Source organism: Anarrhichthys ocellatus, unplaced genomic scaffold (genome assembly GCF_004355925.1).
Source record: "Anarrhichthys ocellatus isolate YVR2014 unplaced genomic scaffold, GSC_Weel_1.0 scaffold7, whole genome shotgun sequence".
Taxonomy (NCBI): Eukaryota; Metazoa; Chordata; class Actinopteri; order Perciformes; family Anarhichadidae; genus Anarrhichthys; species Anarrhichthys ocellatus.
Window position 1 is genome coordinate 10890216 of NW_022280037.1, and position 17289 is coordinate 10907504.

The window sequence follows — 17289 nt, forward strand, 5'->3', positions numbered from 1 at the left end:
CATTCATTCTTTCCGCGTTATTAAGCTGCTACATTACACTGAGTAGAAACAACAGACAACAGCGCCCCCTGGCTGCACGTTCGAGCATCACGCTGGGAATAAAAGCTCCATCATCCTCCTGCGATGCGAGCATCGCTTTTGGTGGAGATAGGGCATCCACCCAACCCTTCGACACTCATGACTACCGACTAGGGTCGCTCATTAACGGACAAACAGAGGGATATAAGGGCAGTATTATGGCGAAACACCGTAAAGACAGAGACAGCTGGGGTGAGTGTACGTACACTATTTGATATTTCATGCTTTCCTTGACGCACATACATATTTTTCTTATTCCTTGCCGAGGCGAGGGTGTAAGCAATGCAGCCAATTAGATGTTTATTTCAGACTCCATCACGAAGGGCTTGTTCTTGTATCGACAATGTTGTGACCATTGTGTAATTATTTTATTCCTGATAATATCGAATGTTACTGATGGTGGTGCGAAATATACGTTTTGTTCTATTTGTCACTGCATCGATGTCGGTCAATAAAGCATAAGCGAACATACATTTTTACCATTAAATCCTGTGGTGAATCCATTCATTTTTTTCACTAATCAGCATAGAGGAAATATTCTGTTGGGGCGGTCAAGGCCCCGAAAAGACCTGAAAATAACCTTATGATTTTATTGTGTTTGTCACACTGTGAGGCATCTGGCATCAAATGATGTAATTTTGCATCAGTACATAGCTTGTCGCCACTATCACAATCATCTTTGTACTAATCATTATTGCTGTCATCATTATCGTTTTCACCACCATGATTATGATGGTAACCAGCACCCTAATTGTCACATCCCTCTACGGCTCATGTTAACTTTAATACAGGCCTGCAAGGGGAGAGAAAAGGGGACTGCATGACTGTTATAGGGGTGAGGAAAAGGGGAGGAAATGCTGCTGTTTGTCATTGGAGAGTTTATCTGGTTTGACCCACTTTAAGCAGACGGTGCTTCTGACGTCTTCGGTTTGTTTTAAGAGCAGCAGTAACAAGATCGGGTTAACCAGGCAAAGGCTCGTGCCGGGCCCGAGTGAGGCCTTTGCAGGAGACGTGAAGTCAAACTGACAGTCTTCCTCAGGTCTTGGCTGATTCTTCCTTAAATTATTCACCGTGCATTCTTGGCACCCTGCATTAATCTTTTAGCACGCTCCCAAATTTTGCCTGCTATGCCTTAATCTTTCACAGTGCTCTTGTTTAATTTGCAATTACATCCTCAAAACATCACAGCCACACACATTGCATTGGGTGACTTGTGTGTGGATTTTCTTCTTTACATTAGAAATCCTTTTGTGCTACACGGTCAGACACAAGTTTGCTGTAGCGTAAAGCAGCCTACATTACATGAATGGGATTTGGAAGCCCAAATCTGTGCATCAGGACGGTCATGCAGCTTGCACACTCTACATGAGGCTGCAGAGATTGGAAACACACTGAGTCACTGCCAGGAAAGCGCCAGAAACAGCTCTCGATGCACATGATCTCATTGGACGCAAGCAGATGGGATGGATAGCATGGCACGATTCATTATTAGTATTATCAAGCTTGCAGGCTATTGATCTGGTGCTAACAGGAAGTTTCCTCGCCTTAATGGACCACTAAATTTGCTTCTCACCACTGTGAATAAGTTCTGGCTGATCACTCGCTCATATAATAACATTTATTTGACTCTACAGAGCTTATAACAAGTAATCATGTGGGACAAAATTGCAGCAGCAGCAACATTATCATTTTTCTGCATGCAACCACATTCAAAGATGAAAATATGTTTAGTTAAGGTTCATGTTTCCCTCTTATAGGGTCATTCTTCAGAGCACTACTCCATTATCGGCATCTTTCCCCCCTCTGTGTCGTCCTCCAGGGTCCCTCAGTGACAAAAATGTCTACGACTGGAGCTCAGAGGAGGAGGAGCCGGATGGACGAGCCCGGCCCATACAGGTGCTGCTGGTCAAAGACGACCACACCTTCGAGCTGGACGAGGCGGCGCTGAGCCGCATCCTGCTGGCGGAGGAGGTCAGAGACCGAGAGGTGGTGGCCATCTCTGTGGCCGGAGCTTTCCGCAAGGGCAAGTCCTTCCTCATGGACTTCATGCTGCGTTACATGTACAACCACGTAAGTGTCTGGGTCTGTGCAGGTGATGGAGCTGAGCCTTTGATTCTGGAGTGTGACTTTATCAATAAAAGAATAAGTAAATCAATTTTTAAAAAAGCACAAATATAGTTAGGAAATAAAGACAGAAATGCAACATAAACAAGGTAGATAAAACAGTAAATAAAACGAACAGTAACCGTTATATAAACCATTGACCTCTCACTTCTGATCCCACTGTGCTCAGGCATCTGAAGGCTGGCTCGGAGATGCAGACGAGCCTCTGACCGGCTTCTCCTGGAGGGGGGGCTCCGAGAGGGAGACCACCGGGATCCAGATCTGGAGTGAGGTCTTCCTGGTGGACAAGCCAGACGGAAGAAAGGTGAAGTCCTGTGACTGTATACCAGTCTTTATTATTATTACAATGATTATTACAATGCAACAATGTATTATGAGACATAATTTAATATGACATGGATACTTTAACCTTTTTAAAAAAGGCAACAGGTCTGCTCCTCACTTTTACAGTAACACACATTCACACTTAAAGCTGCCCAGTAAAACAACACTTGAAGGAAGACATTTTTACATAAATAGCTTCTTTTACACCTGCATCGGCCAAACGTCTCCCATCTTTAGTTTGCACAAGCAGCAAAAGCCAGAGTGCTACTGGTTGTCAGCTTTAAATGGCATCTTAATTTATATATCTTTTTAAATTAGAGTAGATTTGGCCTTTTCGAGATCTTTTCTCCATTTTAATTTCCATTCAAAACCAGTCCGACCAGCTGGCTCCTCACTCATTTTTCTTGCAGCACAGGTCAGTGTCTTCGTCTGCTTCACTTCACAGGTGGCTGTATTGTTAATGGACACACAAGGCACGTTTGACAGCCAGTCGACGCTGAGGGACTCGGCCACTGTGTTTGCACTGAGCACCATGATCAGCTCCATGCAGGTACGCCGCTTCGCTTCAGTAAAGACTGTGCATATGGATGTGAATGGATGAAAGCAGGTTTGTTTATTTAGCCAAACTAGCAGCGTGGTTCTAGTGGTGATTGGTCTGAACACCCCTTTGGTCCAGAGTGAAGTATCTCTGCAACTGTTGGATGGATCGCCACAACATTCATTCATGTTTCCCAGACAGTGAATCTCAATGTCACCATAAGGCTGACATTTGTAGCTTTAAGTGAACTGTCTTAACAACGAATAGATTCATTTCCATGGAATTAGGTACCAGTGCTGCACAGTTAACTTAGCACGCTGATGTTAGCATTTAGCGCAAAACACCCTTGTGCCAAAGTACAGCCTCACAGACTCTTAAGTATTTGTTGTTCTTTGACTGTTTCGTTCCTTTGGTTTCACAAAATGATTTTATTAAAAATGTGAAAGAAATGATTCTATAAATGAATGATCTTTTTCAGGTTTACAACATCTCACAGAACGTACAAGAGGACGACCTTCAGCACTTGCAGGTAACACCGTCAAGTGTCGACACAAATAAGAGCGGAAAGAGAGAGTCCAGATTTGAAACCTGTTGCCAGTCAGACATGATGCATGTCAGTATCTGTTTCGGCGCCTTTTCTTACTGCCGAAAAACATAAACCTGTGAAAGAAAAACACTTGAATTGAATGTGTGAAGCATCCCAGTGGTCCAAATATTCCTGTTCGTCTTTTATAAAAATGACTACATCCTCACTCATTTTGTCTTATCTGCCCTTTTCTTCCAGCTTTTCACTGAGTACGGCAGACTAGCTATGGAGGAGACTTTCCTCAAACCATTCCAGGTAAGGTCAACTTTACAGCAGCCCACAGCTCCTTAATGCTCAGGATGGGTTAGATGCAGAGGTCCAATTTCATTCATTCAAGTTTCTAAGTAAATTAATTTCACTCGCTGGATAGATTTGCCACGGTAAGATGACTGCGTCCAAATGTCAGGAAATGACATTGACAAATTATTATTGGTGTTTGGTGAAAAGGACTGTCTGCTCCTAAAAATACTATTTGAATATAATGTACAAGTGCAAGATATCACTGACAAGAGTTGTTTATTTTGTCTTAGTCCATGATTTTCCTCGTCCGAGACTGGAGCTTTCCATATGAGTTTCCCTACGGACAAGAAGGAGGCATGAAGTTCCTTGAGAAGAGACTGAAGGTCAGTTGCGACTAATTCAAACAATCACCGTACAGATCCACGTGAGGCTAATTAAACCAAACTAATGCACGTCTAAAATCTGACACACGTGGTCGTGTTTTATGGTACAGATCTCAGAGAACCAACACGAAGAGCTGCAGAACGTACGCAAACACATCCACTCCTGCTTCACCAACATCTCCTGTTTCCTGATGCCTCACCCCGGCCTCAAAGTGGCCACCAACCCACTCTTTGATGGAAGAATATTAGGTACACCTCCTCTGTCTTGTAACATGCGACTATTTCATTCAGTGTTTCAGGATCGTAGCGGCTCTTGTCAAAGGGTTTCTGACTTTCAGCGATCTGTCATGTTTGACATGGAGACATTTACAACTCCCATGATAACTAGACATAAACAACATAGAATTATTTTAGTCACGGTAGTCTGTCGATCGGTCGGTTCACCGCTTTGGTTCACAATGAAATATCTTGACAACTTTTGGATGGATTGCTGTGAAACTTTATACAGACATCCGTGTTTCCCAAAGGATGAATTCTGCTGACTTTGATGATCCTCTGACTTTTGTTGTGAAATGTCTCAAGGAAATGTCTTGGAAGGATTGCAGAAGAATGATCCTCCTAGTATCAAATGTAATAACTTGACTTTTCGACATAATATTTCATCTATTAGATCTAAATTTTAAATTGTCCACTACTTTGGTTTATGACGATATTAGCATGTTAGCATGGCTGTTAATATGTATACATTAAATAAATTAGGTCGTAGGTGACTGTAGATGGTACATAAATGTAATAACTTGTTATACTACTTGATTATATGACTTTCTTAAATTTCTGAATAATGTGAGAATTCCATAAATCCAGCATGGCTCTGAGACAGGACCTGACAGACTGCAAAATATACAAGGCATCTGTACAAAGAGATTCTCGAGGTGAAACGAGGTGCAGAGTATTTACTTGTTGTGCAGGAGCAGGTGGTGCACTGGAGTTTTTGAGAAACAGCGCTCTGGGAGAAGAAAGCTGTTTGCTGCTCTGAATTGTTGAATCTTACCACACATGCCGCCAGAAACTGAATATAACAGAGCAAACAATGTTGAATTTCAGCACATACTGTGAACTCTCTCTCCTTCCCCTGTCTAGAGATTGACGGCGAGTTCATAAACAACCTGAAGGTTCTGGTCCCGTGGCTCCTCAGTCCTCGTAACATCGACGTGAAGGAGATCAACGGCAGCAAAATCACCTGCAGAGGCCTGGTGGAGTACTTCAAGGTCAGAACGAAGAGACGTGTTCATGTGAAACGCACAAACCAACCAAACCTGTACTTTCTATTTTGTTTTTAACTATTATAGCTAAAACTGTACTTTCAAACAGTTTGTGCTATCCCCGTTCACTGGACATAAAGTCATATTTACTGTTATTATGTGTGTCAGTAACTATTAAACTGAGCATGTTTGTAAATCCAACATATTTATTTCACTTAATTCCACCAGTTCTGTTACTGTTAATGCTTTTTGTCATTTATTTTAGGCATACATCAAAATTTACCAAGGTGAGGAGCTTCCGCATCCAAAGTCCATGCTGCAGGTACATTTCCTCCATCGTCCTAAAGGGCCAGTGTGTAGTATGTAGGATTATGTAATGGAATATGATATTCAGAACTATGTAACGTTAGTGTACAATGTTTCCCTGCGTGGGATCAATAAAGATCATCTTGTCTTATTTTATCTTAAATTAAATTATCTCTATATTCTCATCTGTTTCCTCTCAGGCCACAGCAGAGGCGAATAATTTGGCAGCAGTGGCAGCCGCAAAGGATCTGTACAACAAGAAAATGGAAGGGGTAGGTGAAATTAGGATTTTCAAGTGGATCCCAAACGTGCTAATCCCTCATCTTTGAGCATCTCCATACTGTTCCCCAGGTCTGCGGGGGTGACCGGCCTTTTCTGGCTCCCGGTGAGCTGCAGGCCCGACACGGCGCCATCAGAGAGGAGGCCCTGCAGGTGTTCCGGGGCGTGAAGAAGATGGGGGGCGAGGAGTTCAGCCGGCGCTACCTGCAGCAGCTGGAGGGAGAGATTGACGAGGTGTTTGTCCAGTACATCAAGCACAATGACTCCAAGAACATTTTCCACGCGGCCCGGACGCCGGCCACCCTGTTCGTGGTCATCTTTGTCATGTACGTGGCCGCGGGCATCACAGGCTTTGTGGGCGTGGACGTCATTGCCAGCTTGTGTAACATGATCCTGGGTCTGGCTCTGATCACTCTCTGCACCTGGGCCTACATCCGCTACTCCGGGGAATACCGGGAACTCGGCGCCGTCATCGACCAGGTGGCCGGTGCACTGTGGGACCAGGTAATTCAACCTTTAATGAAGTTCATAATAAATCTGGCTGCCTAACTTAATCAATATCTCAATCAATAGTCACCAAGTTCAAGTTCACTTTATTAATAATGCAAAATCACCAGCAGGAGTCTTTGCACACAATACAGAATGATGAAAAAACAAACTTGTTTTCAAGAGGTTCCTCAGACACAAAAACATGGAAATGAACAGAAATGAGTGAATAAGTGAAACTGGTCAGCTGCCTGACATTAAAAAGAAGTTTACAGAAATACTGTATGTTTACTCTACTCACAGAGCAATGAAGCCGGTATATATGATTTAATATCAGGTACTGTATAAACAACAGTGAGGGTTTTGTAGTTCAGATTGAGATCTTTAAAATCACTTTTTTTTGGGAGCTTAAAAAACCCATTTATCTTAATTGGTCAAACATCTGGTCAAGAGGCTGGCGGCTGCATTTTGAACCAAATAAAAAGTAAAGCGAAGTTTCAAGTTGTCATAAAAGGAAACAATTGTCTGTTCTGGATATATACGGCTGTAACTAACAATTATTTTCCTTATTGATGAATCCTGCCTGTTTATCATCGATGGAAGAAATCAGATTTACTCCATTTATTTAATGGATGAAGAGGAATCAAATACTGTCAACAAATTGTAAATTGTCCTACTTGAAAATTAAATAATGGAGCTTTTAATTAAGTTTAATTCACAATTTCCCAAAGTCCAACTTGACTTATTCAGATAATTTGTTTTGTCCAACCAGGATTCCAAAACAAAAACATATTGCAGTACGCACAGTTATAGAAGATTAAACAAAATAATAAATATTACATTTTAGCGGCTCAGAACAATGAACCGTTGCAAGTTTTTCTGAAAAAAATCTTAACTTTTTAATTAATATTTTGTTACTTGACTCATCAATTATTGAACTAGAACTATAAACCAGAAGGCCCTATGTTACAGCAGACTAATACTGTACGCATATTCATCAGTAAATTAGGTGATACAGTATCTTCAAACCACCAGAGGGCAACGATCGCCTTTAAGACAATAAGGCCAGAGCCATCTACAGCAATAATAAATGTTAGTGAACATGCTTTATGTGACAAATGCATATATGTGCTCACTTTACTTTTTGTCTTTTTCATGCCTCTGCAGGGGAGCACAAATGAGGTAAGTGGAGCAATCAAAGTGGTAATATTTACAAAAACTAGCGGGAGCATATTGTCAGGCTTCATTTTTCTCAAATGTGTGGATCATCTATTTAGATACTCACAGTAACATATGCAAATAAACACAATGGTAAACATTGAAATGTTTTTATGTCCCTTTCTTCGCTATTTTTGTCACCATTATCCATCCACTTTGCTCGCAAGTGTGCTCAACTGTATCTCCACTAGGTGGCTAAAATAGCTTACGTTTTGCCACAGCAGTACATCGCTTACCCTCCATGCTGCCTCGGCCTACTTCTTTAAACTCTGGATAATACACCGACTATGGCCGTGTACCTCAAGATAAACCCGGTCGAGTTTAATCCTGATATTTCTTTCGTCTCTGCTCCACAGGCTCTCTACAAGCTGTACAATGTAGCGGCCAATCACAGGCACCTGTACCACCACGCCTTCCCCGGCGGGCCTCGGGCGGAGGAGGAGGTGCCAGAGGAGCAGGACAATAAGAGAGACTGATTAGATAAGACAAGAGTACAGCAGGGACTTCCTGGTGATGGACAGGAGGAGGAGGGACATCCTCACCCATCAGGCACTCTTTTATTCTGTTATTGGCTGGTGCTGCCCACCAATACATCCACTACTATTAAATGTAATAAGGGACTCTATAATGTTCATGTATAGCCAGTGTCAGAGCATTTTCTCAGTGGGTGCCTGTCTTCAAGCGATGGATGCCATTTAGCGTTGTCTCTCACTTTCTGTCTGTGATGAAATATCACCTGTACAGATACTGCAGGCTCGGCATATCCAACCTTCAGTCAGCTGCTGATTTCATTTCAGACGTTTTTTTTCTTTTTTTCCTCTCCATCATTTGTCACCGACATTGATTCTCAAAGTATAGCCAAATCTGTGAAATCCCCATTTGTGACGATTGTTCCGTTCTTTGAAGTTTAGTGCTGTTTATAAGAAACAATATCTATGATCTGCGATGTTTGAAAGCCAAAATATGTACGTGTATGTTAAATAATGAAGCGTTACAAGCATCATCAGCATGGTAAGTGGTTAATGTCTGTCATCTTTAAGCTCTTAGACCAGGTATACTTTGTAAAAAAAAAAAAAAAAGAAGAAGTTTTAATAGTTGTGACAAAGTGGTATTGTGCCATAATAACATGTAAACATTATTTCACATCTACTGCAGCCTGGCGACATGCAGACACTCAATGGCACATTTATTAGTTGTATAGTTTGTTCTGGAGGTAGATTTCTGCATCAGAGAGTTCGTGCTGGCATTTACTTTCAAAGAACAGCGCCGGGTGGAAAGAGAAAAACAGAATAATTCAAAGTTCACACAACATAGCTGACATTTATCTCTGACTTTGTAGTCTGCTTGCAGTGTTGTGATTGCGCGGTGGTCCTCTATATGTGCGTTTGGTCTTCTAGGTTGAGGGGAAAGAGCGTGTTTGGTTTTCATTGTGACGTAGAGACAGCGGGCGAAAAAGCATTGTTGTGTTTCTCACTGAATGTTCGAGCAAATCCGAGGAATGTAGCTACTCTGTGGCCACTGAGGAATCAAACATGTTATTAGGCGGGGCGACAGGCCTGCTTTGAAAAAAAGAAAGAATCCTCATTCCACATCTTCACACGCTTAAGTTGATTCATCTGTGAAAACGCTGCATAGTGAAAGAAGCCAGGCCCAGAGGTTTTTCTTTTGTTTCCAGAAACAGCTTGCATTTGTAAAACAAAAGGCTCGTAATGGTGACAGCATTTTTTTGGTGTTTGAAAAGTTGGGCTTCGTAGACGGTTACCGTACATTTGTGTAACTGTGGTTATTGTTTTTAGCTCACTGAATAACCCAGGATCACGGAGCTCACTGTAACACGTCTGCATCACGTCTGCATCACATACAGCTACAGCACTGAAATGTTTTTGTTTTTTTATTTCTTCTTTTCTGGTCACGAACAGTACAGGAACACTGTCATGCATATTTAGCAAGATTATGCTGAGGTTTGACCTCAAGGTTTGGAAATGTAAAGGCGCTGCAGCAGAGTGGCTTCTTGAGTCTTCCACAATGTATAATCAACGTCAGTGAGGCCTTCCACGCAAAGAGCCATCGAGGTCCAGTTTAAGACTCGTGAGGTTACAAAAGCCCATTTCCTCTTGGCCGTGTCCGTTCATGAGTCAGAAAAGTAGCATCATTGTGTTGCGTTCACGCTCTTAAATAATAAATTGAAGATTTTATCTGTTAAAAAGAAGAAGAAAAAAAAAAAGCAAATGTATCACAACATGTTATTTTGGGGTTTAACAATTCATTCCTGAAGCCGCCCCCATGGACACTTACATCATCTCCGGATATCGTGGGAGCCTCCGTGTACTGAAAGGTCAAAAGGAATCAACCTCTTCAAAGTCAACACTGCTACAAGTTTCCACACACGCAGTTACACGGAAATAACAAATAAAGTTGGACCAAATTAATGTCATGGAGACGGCTCATTTCTTTTTAAAATACTTGTGTCTGATGTTTTGTTACAGGATATATATACATATATATATTTATTTTAGTTTAAGGCTCAAAGTGAAGGCGAACAGAGAACTAGAGGCAACAACTGTACATCCAGAAAAGTTGTTTTCTTCACTGCAGACTTTATTGCTTGTTCTGTATTTGCAATCCACAAAATCAGAAATGTACAAAGTGATGCCACTGTTTGTGAAAAGAAGTGATTGAGACCTTCTTGCATAGTGAAGGACTCGTTCTTACAAACCTACTCCACTGCCGACTTATCAGAAACCATCCGAGGACATTCAGAAATGTTTGGATTTGTAATCACCGTCGTAAACAGATCCCCATCAAAACTGTTTATATATTTTTTTACTGTGAAGATAAGTTTCTACTAGACAAACCCTAAAGCATAAACAAATTCGGAGTATCTTAAGACGGCTTAGGCTGATTGATTAGTGATCATTTCTTCCACAGAAGAGACGAGCGAGTCCATAAAAACAAGGCATTACCGAGGCAGGAAACATCCCAAAAGAACAGAACAAGGAGAAGCTGAATTGCACTTGTTTGGCAAACTTGGTGTGTCTTCTGATGTGTTTTTGTAAAGTTCCAGTAGCTTATTTATGTTTCATTTTACACACATATTCCTGACTTACAGTAATGCCGAGAGCCACAAGATGCACAAACCACTGCATCAAATGTTATCCAACAAAACGTCTCATTTCATATCAAAACTTAAATATCTGTGAAAGTTTTGGTGGATTGTCTTATTAAGGATATGTCATAAAAAAAAAAAAGAGAAAAAAAAATGCACTTTTTATTTAATGTAAAAGTGTGGTTTCATTTTATGAAGGTATCAAAGCAAAGGAAAGAAATATTCATGAAGTATTTCATATAGAAACAAATTACATTAAGCTGCCGGCCATTTTCTCCAACAGGAAATAATGACGGAGTAGCTGGTGTATTAAAATTGCTGCGTTTTATTTTATTTAAAAAAAGAAAAAAGGCACAATCTCAGGATGTTTTTGAACAAATATCCGTAGCTTTTCAGACTCTGTTCTCCTCAGTCTTAAAAGCAGAAACCCAGAACTCAGTTCTCAGGGCAGTGGCTGTAAACGGCACCACGAGTCTCCCCAGATGTAGCACATTATAGGTTATTCTTCTTCTTCATTGGAGTGTTTTTCAGTCACAAGGTCATTCATAGATTGACTGTCACATGGAGGGGAGGGGGAGGGGGGTTCCTGGCTGATATATTTGGATCAAGCAAAGGCACAGATGTGTTTGGTAAAGAGGCAATTAAGAGTCCATCGTGATTTCAAAGGAAACCCTGACCGCTCCCAAACTGTGGCAACCTCAGAGAGGAGTGGCAGCACAACGTCCCCCGCTGCACACACACACACGCACACACACGCGCACACACACACACACACACACACACACACACGCACACATCACATGTTCCCAATGAAGTTCTTGTTGGGCTGCTGGGCATACCACTGCTGCCGCTGTTTGCGAGCCTCCACCTCCGACAGCAGCGCCTGCCGGTACGCCTCGTAGGATTTGACGATGTGTTCCAGCTCCTTCATGAAGAGCAGCTTCAGCATGCCCTGATACGTGTCCAGGTCTGCCAGCTGGAACAACTCCCACTTCAAGATGTGGTCATACCTGATGTAGAAGGGAAGATATTCATGCTACTTCAACAGGTACTTTGGGAAGTGTTGGACGGCCCCCTATATCATTTGTACCTCTCATATTACCAACTAGACCCCATGGATGAATACAACACACAATTTGCTAACCTCAATTCTAGGCGTCATAAAACACACTTCATTCAAACTCAAAAACAAGCGATGAAGTATGCAGGCAATTGGCTCGAAGTTATCTTAATATTTCATACAATGGTGCCTAAAACTAAATTAAACTCACCTAGCTGTCTACCCGCGTAGCAGATGTACTCAGCAGTGTGTGCACTGGTAGCTCTGTTAGCCGTGTTATCACTAGCGTCGAGATGAGCCGTTGACAGACACAGAGGTGCACAGTCACTCACGGATTAAACGGACGCGACATATCGCATGATCCTCCTGGCGAAGAGAATAACAGTACTCACTTGAGAGGGGCCCGGGCGTACACCTGCAGCCAGTCTGGGATCTCTGCTGTGTGGTACGGGTTGGCGGGCACCAGCACCGGCTGGTTCCTCTCAGGACGTGGCTGATAGGTCACAGGAGGCGGTAACGGTGGAGGCTGATCATAGCGAGGCACACTGGAACAGACAGAGGTTATGTTGTATTTATGGCATATTTCATCTGTGTGAAACCAATTTAGTCATCCTAAAAGACCCAGGTGAACAAGAGCCACACAACATCTTTCTCTCTCTCCACTCTGACGACATACCTCGGAGCACAGGGGTGTCGGTACTGGGCCCTCTTGTTGATGTGATCCACGTAGTAGACCCCAAACTCAGCCGACTCCACCTTCTCCCAGCCCGGAGGGAGCCCTTCCCTCTCCAGAGGGTGGCTCCAGTGTGTAGTGTTCGTGTTGTGGTCGATGTAGTACTTCCTGCCACGGATGGTCCAGTCAACGGTCCAGCCGCCCGGAAGGGGGATGTCCTCTCCCGTTAGACAGGAGAGGTTCCCCAGAGACTTGGCCTGTATTCGACCTATGCCTGAGGAAAACAAACATTTCTTTTTAGAAACTGAGAGGGAGGGATTTCTGACCAACAGATAGAGCAGAGCAGCTGGACAGCTAACAGCACCGCTGGGAAAAGTTCTTAAAAACAGCGTGTGTGGGAAAATGTCATTTAAGGGAGAGGGATGTGAAGCATTTAAAAAGGTCATTAAAATGTGGAAACTGAACATTGATTGGGACAACGGAGCAATGCAATGAGTCACTACTTAAAGCATGATGCACTCAATAAGTATTGCAGCGATTGTGGACGGGGGTGCTAGATCGCTTTGACTCTGTTGTGACGGAGCATCTCGTTCTGGCCGACATCATTTGATGAATGGTAGGAAATGGGAGTGTCGTTCGGTTTGGACAGGAAGGCGGAGATCTCTGCACGGCCAAACATACGCAAGAGAAGAAACCATTGAACTCCCAAACACTCTCAGTAAGAGCAGACAGCTGAGTGGGTTCACTCAACAGGTCCGGTCCTTCAAATTGGCGAATAATGTCAGTGAGGAATGTTGAGCCAACAGCTGTGTGTGTGGATGAGTTAGACTGAGTGAGAGCTACCGTGACTCAAAACCAAATGAGCCTGGAGGGAACTGGAAAGGGTTGAAAACACAGCAGAATGAAGCATCGGAGCAAAATGGCGGCTACAATCTGATAAATTCTGCACAAGAGTGACGGCAACAGAGCCGGAGCTCTTTGCCAGCTGCTGAGTGAAGGGACGGAATGTGCGAGCGCTCCGCAGAAATGCACTCCTCCTCCTCCTCCACCACCACCACCACCACCACCACCACCACCACCTCATCATCATCATCATCATCATCATCTCTGCCCTTTTCCTCAGAATAATGGCAGAGAGCCACACTCACTGCAGACCTACAGCTTAATGCAGTACAGGAATGTCACTGAATACAGTCGAGAGAAGACTATTTTTACAACTGGTGATGGCGAGGTTTTACTCAAGAAATGAAGTAAACTCCTAAAAATATTCAGTGATCACAAATGCTCATGATGATCAACAATAAAAGAACAAATGGTAAAACTATGTGGTGTCAAATGGTATTCGCCCATTTCTACTCAAAATAAACACGAGTAAATGGGCAGATTTTTTAAATGAAAAATCGATACAAAAAGCATCGTATTTTGTTCGTCATTTTCTGTGAAAAATTACAATGTGTTACAGTACAAAATAATTCCATTCCTGTTAGTAAAGAGGCGTCAGCTGATGGTAGATGACTCCTTCAAAACAACTCTGCTCACTGCTCAGTGCATCACGCACGAACCTTACGTGTGCAGTTTAACTACACAGAGAACAAGACTGACGTACACAGATGATTCATAGGAGTGAGCCGTCTGAAGCTGAGACATTTGAATGGGGGCGGTCTGCAAATTGCTAGTTTGTTGGCAGAAGGAATCAGCAAACAGAAAGGTGAAAAATGCAGAGCCCCTAAAGCGTGTTTAACTTCCCTCCAAACAAGGCTCTGTGATATGCGATAGGCGGGCCCGACAGAATACGAAAGCATATACACGACGCTGACAAGGCAGCCACATAATAAAAGGCTCTCTATCGTTGGGAGTGGGTTGGAAAATTCCTGCGACCCCATAAACATTTAATCTTGTGGAAATTACACACTTACATCATCACTAATGTTTACAATGTAGAGGAGCAATTTAGAAATATTTAATCCCTCAGGAAGACTGAAATAAAATTGCTCTTTTGAGCTCTTCAGTAACAAGCAACGGCTCGCATTCTTTTGTACGGTCCAAAACCAATCCGCAATACTTTGATGTTTCAAAACAAGTCGTACAGAAGTACAGCTACTAACATTTTCTTGGGACGCTAAAGTTGATAATATTTTCTTAAAGTTTTCCCCAACAGACATATCTGAAACATTGTAGACTTGCCGTTGTGATTACGCTCATCCTCAAAAATGACTGAATTTGCAGAAAACAGCCGTGTAGTTGTTGTCCCTCAAGAGACTGCGACTGCCTGCCATGAACTTTCCAAAACTGCATATGCTTCCAATTTCTTGTCACTGCCTCTTGTTTACTTTCCTATAAAGAGGAACTATTGAAATGAATACTGTAAAAAGTGAGATGCAAAAAACATGTCATGTTTACCTGAAGGGGGTCTGCTTGGAGCTGGGGGGGTGTGTTGTCGTGGAAGTCTTTGGAAGTTGTGTTCATTGTGCTCATAGTATCTATAGTCCTCAGGAAAGCGGTCCGGGACCCTCATGGGCTGGCGCTGCTGCTGCTGCTGCTGCTGCTGCTGCTGCTGCTGCTGTTGGTGCTGTTGGTGCTGTTGGTTGTCATAGTAAGGTTCAGAGGGGTAGTAATACCGGGCAGCATCTCCGTTCTCAGACATGGGGATCACGTCTGTGAGAAAAGACTGTGAGGAGCCTCCGTACTCGTGAGGCAGGTCTCCCAGACTGCGAGGCAGGTACGGAGGTGCAGACATGCGGTGGCTCTCTCTGCGGGCCACCTCGTGAGGAGGCCTCTGCACAGGGGCACGGAGAAAGCTCTTGTTGCGGGACACAACAGGCTCCCGGGTGGGTGGCACAGGGTAGGAAGAGGGCCCCATATCTGGCAGAGGGACCTCTGTGCGTCTGGGAATAGTGGGTCCATGGCGGATGAATGATGGCATAAGATCTGCAACCAGGTAAACAAGGCAAGAGCATCTGTCAGTATCAGTCAACACAATAACACAGAAGTAGTATCAATACGCAGTGAGAGAATGTAAAGTACTATGTAAGGAAGTAATCAAATACTATGCTTACGTACAGTTTGAGGATATTCGCAATATACTTGAGTACTTCTTTGCTCCACTACATTTCAGAGTGAAATATTGTACCTTTTACTCCACTACGATAGGTACATACAAAATAAACGATTATGTTAAATAGTTTATTGTAATAGTGTAAATTTAACTACCCAACAGTACATACGGTAGAGTAAAATGAGTTCTACTTTGAACAACAATATTAAAGCTACTTGCACTTTAATGAATCAATAATAAAACACATTACTTTGTAATAGACGACTAACATATACTTTTATACATTTAGTTGCTTATCCAAAATATTAAAAAAAGCCTTTACTTTCAATGAAGTATTTTACTGTGCATACTTTAAGTAAATGTGTATACTTCTTCCACCACTGATAATATGTACAAAGTAATAAGACTAATGGCTAAGCCACTAATGATAAAAGCTAAATTACATGTCAATTAAATGGCACCTGGAATTTTTTATCTCTAATAACAGACTATTTAACATCAAAGAACAAGTCAACGACACATGATAACTTCAATTTAATTACTACCTATGGACAAATATTAGCAACAAATCTTACTTTTCAGAAGACCACAGTTACAAATAAAGGAAATTAAAAGTAAAATACTTCTAATTTGAGTAGTTTTGTATTCTCGCTATCAATACGAGTAGTTACTGTTCTCTCTAAACTTTCCTTTGACACTTCATCCGATGTTAATGAAGCTAGATGATGGTTTAGCTAGTTAGCTAGCACTTAAACTACCAGGTTAGCTGTTTATTTACGTACAAAAACGCGATTAAACTGTTTGTTTACAAGATAACGAGCCATGTTAATGTGGCACTGTATGTCCACACATACACTTGTGCGTGTCGGCTATTATTAGCTTGCTAGTTACTGCCAGTAAAGTTTGTCTGAACTGATGCTAACGCTAACTGCTAGCAGGCTAACTCTGAGCTAGCTGGCTAACTTGTTGCGCTTACTTCTCAGGAGCGGCGACGTTTCCTTCTTCACATATTTCCCGTGTACCTCGGCTGGTTTCGACGCTTCTTTTTTACTTTTCTTTCGTGAGAGCATAACTCAAGGCTTTTGGGAAACATCAACAGCGAACGTCATGGCCACAACCCGTCGACTCTGCAACCATCCCGGAGAGTAAACATGTTTTTAAAAAAAAAAGGTTTAATAGATTAGCTAGCAGCAAGTTAGCCAGCTAACTTGAGCTACTGGACGAGTCTTTCCTCCCGGTGGTCCAGTCGCCTTTGAGCGGAGCTCCACTCCCACCGCTCGTCCTCACTGGGAATGGTTACTGTACAGTCCTGGTAGTCCTGCCCACCTAGCGGCTACACAAACCATGTTCACATTCATCCCTATGACACTAAACATCTGTGCATTATAAATACACTGTGCAATACTACAATCATTCTGTCTGTATATATAATATTGCAACAACAATTATTGTCTGTTGGAGCAGGGCATCATATTTTATACATGTGTAAAATATGAATGTACAAAAATAATCTGTTAAGTAAATGCAGTGTAGTAAAACATACTTTAGAAATGTACAAGTGACTTAAAATT

At 42.4% G+C, this 17289-nt stretch overlaps 2 protein-coding genes across 3 annotated transcripts; one reads left to right on the forward strand and one right to left on the reverse strand.

Moving 5' to 3' along the window:
* The first annotated feature begins 98 nt into the window (after nt 1-98).
* On the forward strand, nt 99-10258 carry atl1 (atlastin GTPase 1). Of its 2 annotated transcripts, none has more exons than XM_031847379.1 (14): nt 99-276; nt 1898-2148; nt 2372-2506; nt 2972-3076; nt 3543-3593; nt 3849-3905; nt 4181-4273; nt 4384-4522; nt 5414-5541; nt 5801-5857; nt 6042-6113; nt 6193-6624; nt 7774-7788; nt 8181-10258. In XM_031847379.1, the coding sequence occupies exons 1-14, from the start codon at nt 237-239 to the stop codon at nt 8298-8300; spliced, it is 1695 nt and encodes a 564-aa protein (XP_031703239.1). In that variant the 5' UTR covers nt 99-236; the 3' UTR covers nt 8301-10258. The 2 variants fall into 2 exon arrangements, with proteins under 2 accessions (XP_031703239.1, XP_031703240.1); XM_031847380.1 differs by having other exon boundaries at nt 99-270.
* A 129-nt stretch (nt 10259-10387) lies between these two features.
* sav1 (salvador family WW domain containing protein 1) lies at nt 10388-17036 on the reverse strand. Its single transcript, XM_031847397.1, has 5 exons — nt 16695-17036; nt 15064-15591; nt 12667-12937; nt 12383-12535; nt 10388-11940 (listed from the first exon to the last, which is right to left on the reverse strand). Exons 1-5 carry the CDS (start codon nt 16786-16788, stop codon nt 11727-11729), a joined length of 1260 nt encoding a protein of 419 aa, XP_031703257.1. The 5' UTR covers nt 16789-17036; the 3' UTR covers nt 10388-11726.
* Nucleotides 17037-17289: the final 253 nt, after the last annotated feature.

Excerpts from the sequence above, each read along its gene's own strand:
- atl1 (XM_031847379.1), top strand. The coding sequence starts at position 237 with ATGGCGAAACACCGTAAAGACAGAGACAGCTGGGGTGAGT. Across the intron at positions 2,507-2,971 it reads ACAAGCCAGACGGAAGAAAG|GTGGCTGTATTGTTAATGGA; the intron begins GTGAAGTCCTGT and ends TTCACTTCACAG. Across the intron at positions 5,542-5,800 it reads GCCTGGTGGAGTACTTCAAG|GCATACATCAAAATTTACCA; the intron begins GTCAGAACGAAG and ends CATTTATTTTAG.
- sav1 (XM_031847397.1), bottom strand. The coding sequence starts at position 16,788 with ATGCTCTCACGAAAGAAAAGTAAAAAAGAAGCGTCGAAACCAGCCGAG. Across the intron at positions 12,938-15,063 it reads TCCAAGCAGACCCCCTTCAG|GCATAGGTCGAATACAGGCC; the intron begins GTAAACATGACA and ends TGTTTTCCTCAG. Across the intron at positions 11,941-12,382 it reads TACGCCCGGGCCCCTCTCAA|GTATGACCACATCTTGAAGT; the intron begins GTGAGTACTGTT and ends CTTCTACATCAG.